The sequence below is a fragment of the Engraulis encrasicolus genome, chromosome 10 (assembly GCF_034702125.1).
Source record: "Engraulis encrasicolus isolate BLACKSEA-1 chromosome 10, IST_EnEncr_1.0, whole genome shotgun sequence".
Taxonomy (NCBI): Eukaryota; Metazoa; Chordata; class Actinopteri; order Clupeiformes; family Engraulidae; genus Engraulis; species Engraulis encrasicolus.
The window spans coordinates 41,425,081-41,441,642 of NC_085866.1; the positions used below are offsets into that span (position 1 = coordinate 41,425,081).

The following is a 16,562-nucleotide window of genomic DNA, read 5'->3' on the forward strand; positions in this document are numbered from 1 at the left end:
GATGCAGGTAGCCATTTTAAGAGTCATTTAAGAGCCATTGTGGAGTCACACTGACAAATGTTACAAAAGGCTTCCTGAAATGTATCTAGGAAATATAACAATACAATACAAACTAAGACAGAAGTTGTGTTTATTCTTATCATATTTCTGGAAGTCCTTCACCTTGAGTAATCAACAGAGATGGGACCAAGTCACTAATTTGCAAGTCTCAAGTCCTTCCAATCAAGTCCGAGTCAAGTCACAAGTTACGACACATTTGACCAAGTCGAGTCCAAGTCCAAGTCGTGCCAAAGCCAAGTCAAGTCAAAGTCCAAGTCTTATTTTTTCCAAGTCCTTAACAAGTCACCTTGTATTATATGTGCAATATTGACAATTACCTTTGGTCATAAATTCATTACCTCTCCACACTGCTTTGCATGTCCCCCTTCACCAGTCATGTCCCTTACAAAAATCGACCATGGTATACCATGATTTCAGTTTTTTGAGCATGGTTCGGCATTGGTTTTTGGTTTTACTAGGTTTAACTATAAATTGAACCATGGTTTCACTCTGGAAAACTAACCATGGTTTTACCACAGTTTATAATTATTCATTAAATTACTTTTATCTTTTATCCAACGCACATATTAGTGACAGTCCTTGGAGCAATGTGGGGTTAGGTGCGTTGCTCAAGGGCACTTCAGACATGGATGGAGGTGTAGGGAGAGGTGGATCTAGGGTGGGATTCAAACCTGCAACTCTGTTATCTTCAGCCCAGCTCCCTAACCATTACGCCACAGCTGCAGGCAAGCTTTCATGCTTTTTTTGGGTGACCATGCAACCCATTTTTTTCATATTTTTCACACACAAATGCAAAAAAAAATATATTCATTGACTTGGAGCACTATTGCAAGTCATTGCAAGCTAAAACTGTCAAGTCGAGTCAAGTCTCAAGTCAATAGCGTACACGTTGAGTCAAGTCACAAGTCATTCCTAATATTGGCAAGTCAAGTCTCAAGTCGAATCATTTGTAATTCAAGTCACAAGTCAGTCCAAGTCACAAGTCACAAGTCCACATCTCTGGTAATCAAGGGTGTTTAAGGAGAGGTAAAACTCAAAATCCTTGGATAACATCTCAACATTTAGTTGTATAGCCTTGCATGGCTTCTCATTATAGTTTCCAGGGCTGGATTTTCCAACATTTGTACAGTAGTACTTAAGCCGAAGTAGTACTTAAATATCAAAGTGTTTGTGCAAGGTAAAATAGTGTATGTAGTGTATAAACTTCTAGTGATGATGTGAGATCTATTTTTGATATATTTACCAAGGGCCACCTTTGGCTTAAGTACTACTTAGGCTTAATAAATACTTAAGAGTGTTTGGGAAACAGCCAAGTTAATTTGCTTCATAGCTTTCAGTTTAAAACTTAATCCTTAACTTACTTTTTACTATACAATCAATACTATATTTTTATGGGGGAAAAAAACAGTGACGTGAAACATTTACTCAATTTTATTAATTCTGACACGCAAAATTAGATACAAATACATTCAGTGCAGTCTTAGCAAATTATAAGACCTCGTGAATTATTTAATTTATTCCATAATGTTGTTTATCATTTATTGTAACGTAGTATGGCACAACACTGAAAGGCTCCAGAAATGAAACAGTGGATGAGCAAAAATCATGTTTCCCCATCATTAATTCATTGTCACCACCATGTGACATCAAGTCTCTTAATTTATATTGTGCATCAGCTAACCTTCAGATATGAGACATTAAGTTATTAATAAAAGCCAGAAATACTTCAAAATGTCTGCAACACATCATTGCTATTCTATAAAGCGAGAGTCATTTCTCATTGAGGCCCGGGGTATGCTTTTTGTGCAAGAAAAAGCGTTGCTATTCACATTTTCTGTCAGTTTTACGTGTGGTAGGACACCTGACACAAGGTACGTAGACGCTTGCGCATGGTGCAATACTGACACAACCGCGAGGGGCGGTCCTCTGAACTTCCATGTTCAGGTCGCTGTACAGTCAAACAATGGTGGAAAATATTCATGCCCCGTCGGCCATGTTCGGAACAAAGTATGTACACTCGTTTGCACATGGTTATCACAGCAAGCATACCCCAGACCTAACTCCCATGGCCACCGTAGAAATATTAGCATAGGACAAGGACTGCAATGCAGGGGGTTGTGTTCAGGTGCTCCTCTACCAGAACGGACACCTGCAGAAAGAGAGAAAAGGGCTCTGATTAGCAAAGGCTAAAAAAAGGATGAAAGCACATTGTGTGAGAGATGACATTGTGAGTTGTTGCCACAATTTTGTGCATTCATTTGCATTTTGAAGACAGAAAAATAAAGACAATCCTCATTTATCAGAAAAAAAATAACATGTATAAAATGTATGAGAAGCAAATCAGTGACCCATATTGCACTTCCACCAACATAAACCATTCCTCAGAGGTGTCCACTTCATCAAACTACAATCTCCTGTTGCGACAGTGGAGATGCATACCATCCAATGTAGCATTGGCACAAGTTCTCATGCGACGTCGCTTGCTTGATTAGAAGCTCCACCTGGGTCGGTACATCCAAGGTCTCATCGTGTGAAAAATCCCGACCTTGTGTGTGTGACAGAGAAAGTTTCACAAAGCAGGGGTTACACAACTGCTGACTTCTTTCAATGCATACTGTACAACAACTAATACAAGGTCACACAGATTGTAAGTACAAAGAATGACAGACAGATATAGGCAGGCAAACAAACAAACAAACAAACAAACGCACAAACAGAGAGACATCTCAGAATAGCGATGGAACTCACCAGTCAGTTTATCCCGCACCCTGTTGATGATCTGGATGGCTTTCTTGTTCAGGGCCTCGGGCTGCACAAGGCCGTCACCGACTGAAAAGCAAGCAAGAAAAAGAATTAACCTCACAATTTCCTTTCCTCAATGACTCCCACCCCAGTCCCCCCAGGCGATCCATAGACATATGCAACACCATTATTCCAACAAATGACCTCCTGTTCACCACACAGAAATATGCTGGGCTGGTGCTACAATGAACAATATCCTGCTCAACACAGAAATAGGCTGGTCTGGCTCTTTAATAAACAACCTTGATGCATGAACAGGACGACGTGCTGCTCAGAAAATGAAAGATAGTGACAATAACACAGGCTGAGTCATTTGATTCATGAAATGAGCAAAATGGTTTCTGCCTTGACCCTCTTGATAAAAGTATGGCAGAGGTCTTTTATGCAATAGCTTCTGCCATGCTTTCACCGACCTAGACCTTAACTTTTTTTGCACTGCAACACCTTGAGTCAGGAGGATAAACGATTTTTGACAGACACAAAATTGGACTTATTGCTTTCAACCTCAGTTTCTCACGGTGGTAGTTACAGTCCCTGAGGTGAAGTGAAGATTGTGTGTGTGTGTGTGTGTGTGTGTGTGTGTGTGTGTGTGTGTGTGTGTGTGTGTGTGTGTGTGTGTGTGTGAGTAAGGCAAGTCCAATTTAAATCCCTGTGAAATGATGTGCCTTTTGGGTGTTTGAGGGATAGGGTGGGCAGTGTCCTCCCAGGCACAAGATAAGCAGGGTTATTTGTGTGTGTGTGTGTGTGTGTGTGTGTGTGTGTGTGTGTGTGTGTGTGTGTGTGTGTGTGTGTGTGTGTGTGTGTGTGTGTGTGTGTGTGTGTGTGTGTGTGTTGCTGACTCACTGAAGGAGTGGATGGACTCAGGCACGGTGGTTCCTGGCTTCTTGTGAGAGGCCTCGCCAATGTCAATGCCGTCCAGGGCCTCTGCGGGTCACATCAAAGACACACACACACACAGCAGGGGTGGGGGTTACACACGCAAGCAACAGTCACACTCATACTCTGAAAGCAATTACACATGTGCTAATCTGTCACACACACACACACACACACACACACACACACACACACACACACACACACACACACACACACACACACACACACACACACACACACACACACACACACACGAACGAGCATGCAGCCACGCAGTCGTGCCACGCACACACACACGCATCTTCTCTCTCTCTCCCCCTCTCTCTCGCACGTGCACACACACACACACCTCCAGGCGACGATGACTTACCCACGGATTGTCCAGCAGAATAGGAGTCCGTCCTGTTCCTGGAACGCTTGTTTCCTTTCGTGTTGGCTACAGATGTGAGAAAGGGATAAGAGAGAGAGAGAGTGCGTGCTAGAGTAAACTGGACAGAGAAAAAGCCCTTTCAGCGTTGACAAGATAGCTACTTCCAGACATCCAGACCATATTGAGACAACATGCACAATTAAGAAAACAATTTGAATGGAATGTGGAAATATAACCACAACAATCTATCTTCATTTCCAAATTATTTTCAAACTGTTTTCTACATTGCCCGTGTTGTCTCAATATGGTCACGAGTATGTGAAGGGTCAGAATATACGTATATAGACTGGAGTGTCTGCACAAGACTGAGCTCAGTAATATTTCGCTAATATCACCAGTGACATTGTAAGAAATAGAGTGAAGCATCTTCCATGGAGCTACAGTTGAACAACATAATTAAAAACAATGTGAAATGTCAAGACAGCCTGTGCGTCAAGCACCACTTAGCTCAATACTGAGCTTGGTGATATTTCCCTCAAAACCATAAGAAGTCATTTAGACAGGTGCAATTTATTGAAAATGCAGCAACTAGAACTCTAACCGAAAATAAAGAAGAGACATCACATGACTAATTTGCTTAGGTCATTGCACTGGCCCCAGTGAGGTTTACAATTGAGTTTAAAACTTTTCTCATTCTCTAGAAAGTTGCTTACTGTAAATGCCTAAGGCTTTTAAGTCTGAGGTCTTCAGAGTTTCCTCTGCTGGTTGTGCCTGGGGTAAATTGATTCCCTTCGGATACCCAGCGGGATTTGAAAGGGGGAATAGACCAGACGAGACTTGAGTAACTAATAGACCAGACGAGACTTGAGCAACTCCTACGACGGAAGTAATTGACTTATTTGAGTATTGAGTTGCTGGCAACAGGAGAGACAAAAGCGATTTGAATGACTAGAGGCGATTTGAGCGTCAGTTTGTAGTTGGACTTCAGCGATGATTATGCAAATGAGCTATGATGCGGTTCGGTGACAGCCATCACAGCCAATTGGAATGTCGGAATGCTTGCATTCACCTTTTAACGGGCATGCTCTGTCACTTCTATCGCTTGTGTTACTCTTGCTAAACAGTCCAGCGATTCATTTGTCGCCACCAGAGTGTTGACCCAGTAAGGGGGCAATGGCAGGCTTGGGATGAAGTTAAGGGGGCGTTTGTGCAAAATAGGTTGAGAACCACTGAGATATAGAAACTCACTGTCCATCAGCCTCCAGTTGAGTAAGGGGTCGTAGACAAACGCCTCCAGTACAGCCATGACACTGTCCCTGTGCTCCCTCAGCACCTCCATCACCGTGTGACACGTGATTCTGTAGTTGCCATCCAGGCCTGTCACCTACACACACGGGCGCGCACACACACACACACACACACACACACACACACACACACACACACACACACACACACACACACACACACACACACACACACACACACACACACACACACACACACACACCCAGAAAGACATATGAAAATGAATACAACTGGCCACTAGTCCCCTTTTTTTTTTTTTTTTAAACTTATGAAAAATATAATGATTAAAACAGCTAAGTGGCAAACTGCTACATTATTCCCAAGGTACATTCAAGTTCCAACTATTCCTGAAAAGAGGACAAATGAATGTGCATCTAACCTCCATGGCATTAGTCAGCATTCTTGTCAGTCGGAATGGGATTTTCTCTGGGAATTTCTCCCGAGTCATGGCAACCTGTGAAACACATGTCAAATATAGCATAAGATTTCAGAGTAGGTCAGACATAGCCTCAGCCAACATCTCAGAATAAAAAAAAGCCACAACTCACTTCAAAGCAATCACCAAAGTCGATATGGAGGATCTTTCCACTTAACCTATCCAACATAAGATTTGATGGATGCCTATGACAAAACAAAAAGATACAAGTTAGTAAACAAGTCTTTTTTCCGCTTCCACTAAAAAGCCCAATAAGGCTTAATGGTAAAAAGCATTTGCAATACATTATTGTTAGTCCTCACCTGTCTCCCAGTCCCAGGATGTATCCCACCATGGACATGACAGCTAAGGAACGGGTGTAGTTTGTCCGCCTGTCAAACCAAACCTAAGACAAGACAGACAGACAGACAGACATATAGATAATCATCTCATTTGCCAGAATACATGATTCGCTGAGACCAATTTGACCACTTTTAAACTAAAGAGGGTTGAATGACTCTTTTGTGTAGTCTGTGAGAAACAAAATCCAATATATTTTAGATGTCAATCTGTCTAACACCTACATAGTGTGAAACCGGCGTTGTGTAGTAAGCATGTGCATGATATGTGGCTGGTAAGGTTGACAGGCTTGACACCATCACATACCTCTGAGCTGGGACTCTTGAGCCAGAGCAGCTTGGCGAGGTCGTCTCCTGCAGTGTTGTTGACGGCATGCTCAAACACCTCCACCTTCTCCATTAGGGTCAGGTGGTCGTAGTCTGGGGCCATCTGGGCACAGGAAAAACATTCATTAGGAACAAATCCACCAAGTGTACAGTAATCAAATTTCCTGCACTATGGTTAGCACTTACTGTAAATTATATCTGAATAAAATCAATTGAAACCATTTAAATACAATTTAAACATTTAATTAATTAGTAATTACTAATAATTGGTAATACGATTCCATCAAATGCACCAAAACAGACCCACTTAACAAAGAAACATATATGAAGTTGTTAATATAATTTAATTAAAAAGAATAATAAGCAAAACATTTGCACATCTGCTTTAGAAAGTAATGCAACTGTGTGTGTGTGTGTGCACACTTAGAGTCTGTCCCCTCACCCTGAGCATGATGCGGTGCTCGATGTTGAGCAGGATCTTCTTCTTCTCTCTGTAGTCTCTAATGAGCGCGTGCAGTGTGTCGCAGTGGGGCACCCAGCCAATCAGGCCAGAGTTGGTGGACAGAGGTATCACAGCGTAGCGCTGGATGCTACAAAACACAACAGGGAGAAAAACTGGTATTAGCCTACAGTGGCATGCATTTAATAATTTAATTTTGTCTGAAATTAACTGGCTTAAAATATGTACAATGCAGCCTTGTAGGGGTACATTAATATTTAAAATTGTTGAAATTTATCATTCAACCTTCAGCAAGACTAAACTATTTTAGATTCCACAAATAAGCATATCAGTGACTACTACAAGCAAATTTCTCCTCATTTAGCAAAACGAGCTCTCTGTGTTGCATGCTATAACAACAACATCAGACAGATGGGGACGCCGGGCCATATCTCCACCTGAGATTCTTGCGTAGGGAGGCGGGGTCGTTGGCCAGCAGCGTGTTGACCAGGCCGAAGAGCTGCATGACCCTCTCGTCCTGACGCAGGTCCTCGTGGCCCTTCAGCAGGAACATGAACTCATGCCCGTTGCTGCCTGCAGGGGGCGGACAAGAGCAAGGCACACAGAATGCACATGGTCATGAACGCGCCGGGATCACCTCGCAAAGGCACAAAGGCTGCAAATGAACACTCATGAGGGCAATTACGCACACTTGGACACACACACACACACACTGTACAAACTGTACACACACAGTGTAGACAGGCAGACAGAGAGACACACACACACAGACACACACACAGTGTAGACACGTAGACAGACAGACAGACAGACAGACACACACACACACACACACACAAGGATGAATACACTTGTATGCATACACACAGATGCTTTTACAATGTATGCAGACAATACATATCTGGCAAGTCACATCCAAACACATGCGCAAAAACAGATGCATTTACAAGTACACAGATGTAGTCAGTCTCACAAGCACGCACCCAAGCACGCAAGCACGCACCCACACACACATGCGCGCACGCACGCACACACACACATTCACACACAGGCACCAGTCCACTTATGCTGAAATGCCTGCCAACCCCGACGTGCTGGCCAAACCATACATATACTAGATGGCCACTTAGGAGTATCACGCTCGAGTTGAATTACATATTTAACATGGCACAGTGGGGTAGACCCAGGAGGACACCACAATGACCCTCTCTCAGCCTACAAAGCCGTCGAGTGCTATAAGCCAGAGTTTGAGGGAATTAGAAGGCGCTTGCCTCGAATTACACCAACTCATAAAAAGTACAGACTTATAATAGTAGTAGTTTTAGTGCAGACAGTCGAGGAGAGGGCAGTGTATAGCCAATACTACACAGCCAACAACCCCCACCACCACGTCCACATCCACAACACCATCCAACTCTTCCACAATGACTATGGGAATAAGAAAAATCACTGCCCGCCTATAATATGATTTCATATGAAGTGAACCGTTTAAACGTTAACGTCCCAGGGAGAGCGGTGCACGGGGCCCAGGCTCTTCAGGCTGTCCCCGCTTAATGCGCTCTAGCCAGCGAGATGATTTTAAGTGCTATAGCAGACCACACGTCACGGAAAATTGTGGAGGAAGAGGTAAGATGAAATGAAAAAGAAGATAGCGGACTGCTTCTCTACTCTCTCTTGGAGAATCACAAGATCATCGGCCATCTGCTTTGCCTCGCTGACGAGGATGTGCATGTGGAGAGGAGGAGGAGGAGGGGGAAAAAGGGACAATGTCTAAAACTGCTGAGTGATGCTGAGGCAGGTTGGCTGGAGAGCTCTCTCTCTCTCTCTCCCTCTTTCTCTCTCTCTCTCTTTCTCTCGGAGGCCATGGGTGGGTGAGTCTCATGGTGTGTGAAAGTCATTTGGGTGGCCCATGTTCTGTCGAGATAGGCTCCTTTTGTCAAGATGAGCTACCGATAGGCTGTTAATACAGCCCCTAACCTCTTGTGCCGCTACCATGGCCCGTTTTATAGCTTTGGTGGCTCAGCGTGAAGGGTTGCTCATATTATGAGAACACCGGTCAGCCACCGGTCAGCCCTGAGGATGTTGGTGGAGGTGGCGGTGGTTGAGGCTAGTTGCTCATCATTTACAGCCTGGAAATCGCTTGCTCCTCTGGAACCTGGAATTGTAATGGCTTGGTACTCAGCTCTATGGGTGGCTCATATTATCGGAACAGCGGTCAGGCCTGCGGGTGTTGGTGGAGGTTAGTGAAGTATGAGGTGGAGGTAGAGGTTGGGGCTGGTCGATATGCCTCGTCTCCAGCTTGGGAATGCTGGCTACTCTGGAACACCCCTCCATCAGGGACCACATTAGAACAGTGCGTGTGTAAACACACGTGTCAGGAGAGATGAAGAGAAGAAGAGAAGAGAAGAGAAGGAAAGGAGAAGGGAATGTACCCGGCCGACGCTACCAAACACAGATAGAAATTCCGTCTGAGCTGCTGGAGGAGATTTGCAGCCGGATGAGGACCTCTGAGACGTTTTTGTGGAAGGGACTTGATGTCATGGCCCTGGAGCGAGGGGCTGATTTTTGTTCTAGCTGCTATGTTAATTTGTGATGATCAGTCTAGTCTAGTCTAGTGAACAGGTTTGCGGCCAATCTAGGACCTCTGAAACAATTGATGTCATGGCTTGGAAAGAGGGGCACATTTTTGTTTAACCTGTTATGTTAATTAAAGATTAAAAATGGTCATTATTGTTCATAGATCAATTGATTAAAAAAAAAAATGAACGATGCGAGCCCTTTATTTTTATAAATTAGCCATAACAACTTCATAGAAAAAAGCAATATGGTAGGTCCATTTCAAGACACAAATGATGAAATTCTGCAATGTTGTTGTCTTGAGCAATGCACAATATAGACCATTTGCCAAGTGAGAACCACCAAACAAAGTAATCTTTGTGGCAGACCACATGAGGACCACTTCTGAGGCGCCGAAGACAACAAGAAATGTGTCGCGGCGGCATCTGTTGGAGGAGAGCCTCAGTAAAAAGCACCTTCAAATAAGGGTCTGTGATTGGTCTCTGCTGTCCCTGGCAAAAGTATCAGACAGCATCTTATGTAAGGGCACTTCTTGTTATCAAGGAAGATGAAAGACAACATCCCACTACTGAAGTGAGACATAAGCTGGGGGAAGATAGGGAGTCTAGTGCTTCTCATATGGTTCATCAGTAGCCAGGCCGCGGCAAAGAGAGCATGTAAGTGTCATACCATCAGCACTCGGCCCTGAGCAATCTTCCTAACCCTTATCCCATTTCCTCTTTTCCACTGCCGCATTAGGCATAGTCATCCGTATTTACCTCTGCCTCTGACGATTTAATAACGTCTCAAGACGCAAAACACCTTCAGCAATTGCACAAGCATTATGAGCTCAAGGAAGTAAGGAGGAGGAGAGTACTGATGCCCTGTCTCAAGTAGAGAGACGGCTGTTTCAAGAGGGATGGCACAACTCTTTCAGCCCTTATGGGAGCTGCGGCACACAGCTAAGGGGGAACTCCTGAGGTATGGAGAGAACAGACAGGAAAATACTCTACCAGCAAAGACAAGGGATGGCCTGTCTTTAAAACATACGGTAGTAAATTACGCTCTACACACCAACAATGTAGGTTATTTGAAAAAAGAAAATGTGAAGGTGAATGAATCCGTTTATCTACTGTCCACTAGTAAGGTCAAGGTCAAGGGAAGCCTACAACACAGTGAAAGCACAACGCTTCTGTTCTCAGCCGGTGTGACATCTGCAGGCCTGATAGTAGAAAACTCTTGAGTCTGAACCTTTAACACTTTTTGAAGTAAGAAGAGTCTAGTTTTATTTTTGCAAGCAAGACCTCTGTCAAGGCTGAAATCAGGCACTGAGTCGGAATACTATCAGCCCATGACATCGGCATGCCTTACCCATGATGGTGAGTTTGCGAGGCCGCTGCTTGGAGGTGATGACCTGCAGGGAGGGGGCGATGGACTGGATGCGGATGATGGGCTGGTTGGGGTCGTAGGTGCCCGGCACGGCCAGCTCCAGGTCCCTGCACATCAGCAGCTTAGGAGACACGTACTGCAGCTCCAGAGAGGTCAGCTGAGGACAGACACAGGGATAAAGGCACACACACACACACACGTGCACACACACACACACACACGTGCACACGTACACACACACGTACACACACACACACGTACACACACGTACACACACACACACGTACACACACACACACACACACACACACACACACACACACACACACACACACACACACACACACACACACACACACACACACACACACACACACACACACACACACACCAGAATTTTTAAGGACAGATTAAAGACATAAGAACAGACATAAAGACAGTGAGACAGTCTGACAGGAAGAAAGAAAGAGTGACTTGGTGAGTAATTTGTTACTACAACAGTAAGTCTCTCTGTCATTCATGTCTCTCATTTGCGAGCCACTACTGTTTTGCTTGGCAGCAAAGCAGGTAGCCATAAAAGACGCAGCAGGTGGAGGAGCTTAAAATATATATATATATCTCCATCTGAAATAACACGAGGCCAGCACACACCTTTACTGGTTGCCTGGGAATCGCTGTTTATGCCATTATCCATAATAAGACCAAGAAAATGAGAGAGAGTAAAAGAGAAAAAAACTCCTCCTCATTGTTTTAGCAAATACTTCAGCACTACCCTGAGGTAAAATATGCAATTTTGCTTCCAGAGCGGAAAAGGGAGAGAATGAGAGAAAAAAAAAACAGAAAGCAAGAGAACAGATTGGAAACAAAATATTTGGTCCTCGGGACAGAGAAAAAGCCATCGACCAGCGGGGATACTTTGTGAAGGCCACAGGAAGTGCCTGAAAGTCACTGGGCTGAGTGATGATGGCCCTGCGAAAGGCTAATGAACGCCAGCTAGCTTAGCTGTGCTTACGGAACGCCAGTAGATCTCCGTCTTTGCACAATTACTGCATTTCAGGCCAGCCTTGAGGAATTATTGTATATCGCAGGGGGTTTCAACTACCGGTAGTTGTGGTCCAGGGATCACCATTCATTGAGCAGTAGTATGCAGCTTACTGTTTAAGCGTATGCATATTTGTAATAGTTTAACTGCATAGCAACCCACGGACCACCAACAATATTTGAAAACCCCTCATAAATAAGATGCCCCTGACACCCAAGTTGAGAGATGTGCTAGTCTACTGAATGGTAGCTAGAGCTTTTCAGCTATCTGACTAGGACTGGGCTCAAGCATTGGGCCAAACTATGAAAGACAGCGGTTACCTTAGCAGTACTCATGTAACGTTAACCCACATGGAGACTGCAGGTCAGTTAGACATGGATCTTGGCTTTTAAGACACCTGGATAGCAGACTCAAAAGTATCAAATTGGTGTTGCTAGGAGATCACTGTATCCGTGGCTGTCTGCCTGGTACGCATGTGCTTTGCTTTGCTTTGTGCTTTCTGCCCATTGTGTGTCTTTGATGTTGGCAATGTGCAAAAAAAAAAAAATCCTATCAACGTTGGTGACATGGCAATAACTTTGTTGAATCTTGAATCTAGCAAGGTTGAACTTGATGCATGCACTGCGTTAAATGAGCTGAGGACACATAGGCAAGCGGGTGTTTGTCATCCCCACTCACCTGAGGTAGCTGCTTTGAGATCCTCCTGAAGACGTGGTAGTACAGGTCCCAGGCCTGGGTCAGGTCCTTCACGTTGCCGGAGCGCATGTACTTCCGGCACCAGTCCTGAGCCTCCATCAGGTCCCTGCCGTACGCCTGAACACATTGGACAAAACTTCAGCTTAGACAAACTCTCCTCCAAAAGAACAAAGTTGTTACCGAAGACACTTACAAACATAAAATGTTTTAGTAGCTAGATATTAACCATATTCCTCATAATCAGAAAAATAATTGTTCCTGCGTAATGGTTAAAGCGCCTGTAAACTCTTTATTAACGACAAACAAGAAGTCAAAATGCTTGATATTAACTAATAAGTAACATCTATTAACATTACTGTCGTTTGAACATAGGGATGGGATAAGGCAAGAAAGAAGGGGACATAAGAGAGGAAATAACATAAGACAGGAGAGGAGAGCAAAGGAGAGTAGAAGAGAGTGGAAGAGAGGAGAGGAGAGGAGAGTAGAAGAGAGTGGAAGAGAAGAGAGGAGAGGAGAGGAGAGAATATGAGTGTAGAGCAGAGGAGAGGAGATGTTGGGGTGCTCGCCTGGTTGAAGGAGGTCTCCTTGAGTGTCTGTGGTCCCCTCTCCATCATGGCGTGGAGGGGCTCCAGTACGGCGAACATGCCCTTCACGTTGTGCTCCCCGAAGTAGAGGCGTGACGCCTCCTCCAGGCCCTCATGCCACATCTCATGCCACAGGATGGCCACGCGGATAAGCTCCTCACTCACCTGAGCACACACACACACACACGGATGGACGGATACACACACACACACACACACACACACACACACACACACACACACACACACACACACACACACACACACACACACACACACACACACACGGATGGACGGACGGACAGACACACACACACATACACACACACAGGTGAGGGGTTGCACATTGCAAAGACAATATTATCACGTCACATGGATCAGCTCCAGCTGCACCTATGGGGAGACACATACACGGATAAACGGACATACGGACGGACACACATGAACGCATGAACGCACGCGTGAAGTACAACACACTCTTACATTTACGTAACAATACAGGATGGATCAAGCATGGATCAAGCACGTAAGCACGCTCGAACGCACACGCTCGTGGGGTGCCGCCCGCACACCTTCCCCTCTGCTTTAATGTTGTTACGCAATAGCTCAGGATGGACAACCAGATCAAACAGATGAGCTCCTCGATCACCTGGAGGGGGGTTGATGGATATGTGCGCTACACAGACACACGCACATGGACACACCATGGAGATGTGCAGTCAATTCAAATGATATTACGTCACACTACAGAATGGCCAAACAGATCAGCCTCTAACCTGGAGGGGGTTGATGTATGCGTACGTACACTCACACGCTCATACAAACGTGTAAGGTGCAGCACATTTTAATATCATGTCACGCTCTGCAGGATGGCCAAACGAATACGCTTTTTGCTCCCTATAGCGATACGCTCACACAACTGTCAAATCACGAACACACACAGTCACACACATACACACACACCTCAATGTGTCATTATGCAACTTTTCTACACGCCAAATCAAGCAGATGACTCCGTGGCCGTAAAAAATTACAACCCTTCAGCTACAATCAATCAAAGACAATGTTGACTGAGGAAAAATCATTTTAGAATTATGCACTGTGTCGAATTGATAATTACTAATGTCGTTACGCTGTGTATTGTGACTGGCTACAGCGTAGATAGGGTAAACCCATCCATCCCATATTACTAACACAATACACTATCAACAGAGCTTAAAAACAATAGTGACTCATAAGAACAACTAATAGTGGATTAAAACAACACTTAAAACCCCATTCCATTCCATAATGGCCTAAATAAGAGTAACAATAATTACAATAACAACTAGAAATGCACCCAGAGTGTGCAGACCTCCGCCAAGGAAGTTAAGTTTGTTTTTAGACACATACAGTGGGATATTTGTGTCATTTATGCAGGTGTATACACACCATTAGTGTGTTCAGAGAATTAAACTGTCAAGTGGTAACTAGATTATATCTGTATTTTTTATAATTACCATGTCCTTGATTAACTGTGGTCTGTTTTGTTCACCTGTGTGATTGTGGTATTGGCAAAGTGCTACATGCTATATTGTGAACTTACTATGCACTGTTCTATAAATGCACTTATTGAAGGTCAGAAGTTGCTGGTCACATTGTTATAAACAGTTTTGATGATTGGCAGCATGCCCTTATTACCATTTAAAATTTCACAGCTATTTCATATCACACTTTAAAGACTAAGTGGAATTATACCAATTGTATCAGCCTAATCCAGCCTTGTGCTTACTACAAGATAAAAATCAACCTGCTTTGAAAACTTGTGATCACACGCTAGTAGAACTGTAGGCCTATGATTAGTGAAGGGAATGTAATGATTTTGACCAACAAAACTGAAACAACCACAGACAATCCTGTTTTTTGCCTACGATGGTATGCATCATTCTCATGGGCCACTGGTTGGCCTTAGCGCTGTCGGCTGAAGCGTGAAGCGGCATTTCCTAATTCTAGGGAAATCACTATCACCGTTGTTAATCAGTCTAGGCATTGCTGTCGGGCTTTGTGGTCCATCTCGCAACTGGGGTTAAATTGAGTGAAGTGTAATGCATTTGACCAGCATTGTGAACTTGCACAGCCACAAATTCCATATTGTTTTGGCGATGGTAGCCTACCTAATTAATTTGACATTATTGTCAACCGAAATGATCTGCGGTGGTCACTGTCCATCTCACAGCAGTGCACTTCCACTTCACACATATTTTAGGCAGGCAGCGGTAATTCATTTCACATGACTGTTTGTTAACTTCAACGAGGGTGTAGCCAAAAGGGTGCCTGCTGATGAGCACATTTTTAGGTTGATAGCAATGGTTTTGGAGCTGGCGTCAAAGGAGACAGTCCTTTTCCTTATTGCTTTGGCGGCACACCCGATTGGAATATTCGCCGGTGCTCGGCCATTATGCAGACTGTCGGGCTTTCTGATCCTGGTCCATCTCGCAAACAACTTGGAGTTAACTTTAAATGTAGCGAAGGGGATGTGAATTTTACCAGCATTGTGAACGTACAGTCATAAATTATTTTGGCAACGGTAGCCTAATTAATTCGACAGCATTGCGAACCTCAGTCACAGTCCACAACAGCATTGTGAACTTACACAATCACATTCCATATTTTTGACAACGTAGGCCTACTTAATTCGACAGCATTGTGAACCTAAACGATCTGCGGGGGTGGTCACTGTCCATCTCGCAACAGCAATGATAACATATGGATAACATATTTTTGGCAGCGGTGGTAATTAATTTGACAGGATTGTTTCCTGCATGCGGATGAACAACTTTTTAGGTGAAATCAAATGCACTTTGTGTTGGAGCTGGCGCGGCAAAGGAGACTCTCTCCCTGTTCCTTATTGTTGCTCAGAAAGGCGCAGGCACGCCGGTGCTCAGTAGCCAGGCTGCGCCCTCCTAGTGACGCAACACCTTCGGCGGCAAGTCTATGATGATAATCAGGCAAGGTGCTCAGTGCTCACCGTGCGCACCTTGTGGCAGGCAGTGAAATAGCAGCGCACGAACGAACGAACGAACAAACACAGACAACACAGAAACCCAGGCGATCACATAACCTCCTTGGCGGAGGTAATAATTAAATATCCTTTACCATAATGGCCTGCTGGACTAAAGCGTTGCAGTGCTCGCACATGTTCTTGAGGATTTTATTTGCAGCGTTGTGGCGGGCCGTGGTGGTGGACTTGGAGGCCACGGTCAGCGGGTAGATCAGGGCCTGAACAGCACAAAGAGAAAAGAAAAGAGGATAGTAGAGTAGAGTAGAGTAGAGTAG

The 16,562-nt window shown here is 44.4% G+C and overlaps 1 protein-coding gene across 2 annotated transcripts in view; it reads right to left on the reverse strand.

Annotated features, from left to right (window-relative positions):
• Window positions 1-1,473: 1,473 nt before the first annotated feature.
• mtor (mechanistic target of rapamycin kinase) overlaps window positions 1,474-16,562 on the reverse strand; it is a 167,099-nt gene continuing 152,010 nt past the window's right edge. Inside the window, exons 43-58 of one of the 2 annotated variants that reach the window (XM_063208916.1) lie at window positions 16,383-16,505; window positions 13,230-13,412; window positions 12,646-12,780; window positions 10,908-11,082; window positions 7,418-7,553; window positions 6,963-7,110; window positions 6,501-6,623; window positions 6,158-6,240; window positions 5,968-6,040; window positions 5,799-5,873; window positions 5,360-5,495; window positions 4,112-4,177; window positions 3,706-3,786; window positions 2,809-2,889; window positions 2,500-2,605; window positions 1,474-2,209 (exon numbers count right to left, since the gene is read on the reverse strand). In XM_063208916.1, the coding sequence (XP_063064986.1) occupies window positions 2,194-2,209; window positions 2,500-2,605; window positions 2,809-2,889; window positions 3,706-3,786; window positions 4,112-4,177; window positions 5,360-5,495; window positions 5,799-5,873; window positions 5,968-6,040; window positions 6,158-6,240; window positions 6,501-6,623; window positions 6,963-7,110; window positions 7,418-7,553; window positions 10,908-11,082; window positions 12,646-12,780; window positions 13,230-13,412; window positions 16,383-16,505 (1,740 nt within the window). In that variant the 3' untranslated portion in view covers window positions 1,474-2,193. Of the gene's footprint in view, window positions 2,210-2,499; window positions 2,606-2,808; window positions 2,890-3,705; window positions 3,787-4,111; window positions 4,181-5,359; window positions 5,496-5,798; window positions 5,874-5,967; window positions 6,041-6,157; window positions 6,241-6,500; window positions 6,624-6,962; window positions 7,111-7,417; window positions 7,554-10,907; window positions 11,083-12,645; window positions 12,781-13,229; window positions 13,413-16,382; window positions 16,506-16,562 lie in introns of both variants that reach the window. The other variant, XM_063208915.1, reaches the window with a different exon arrangement.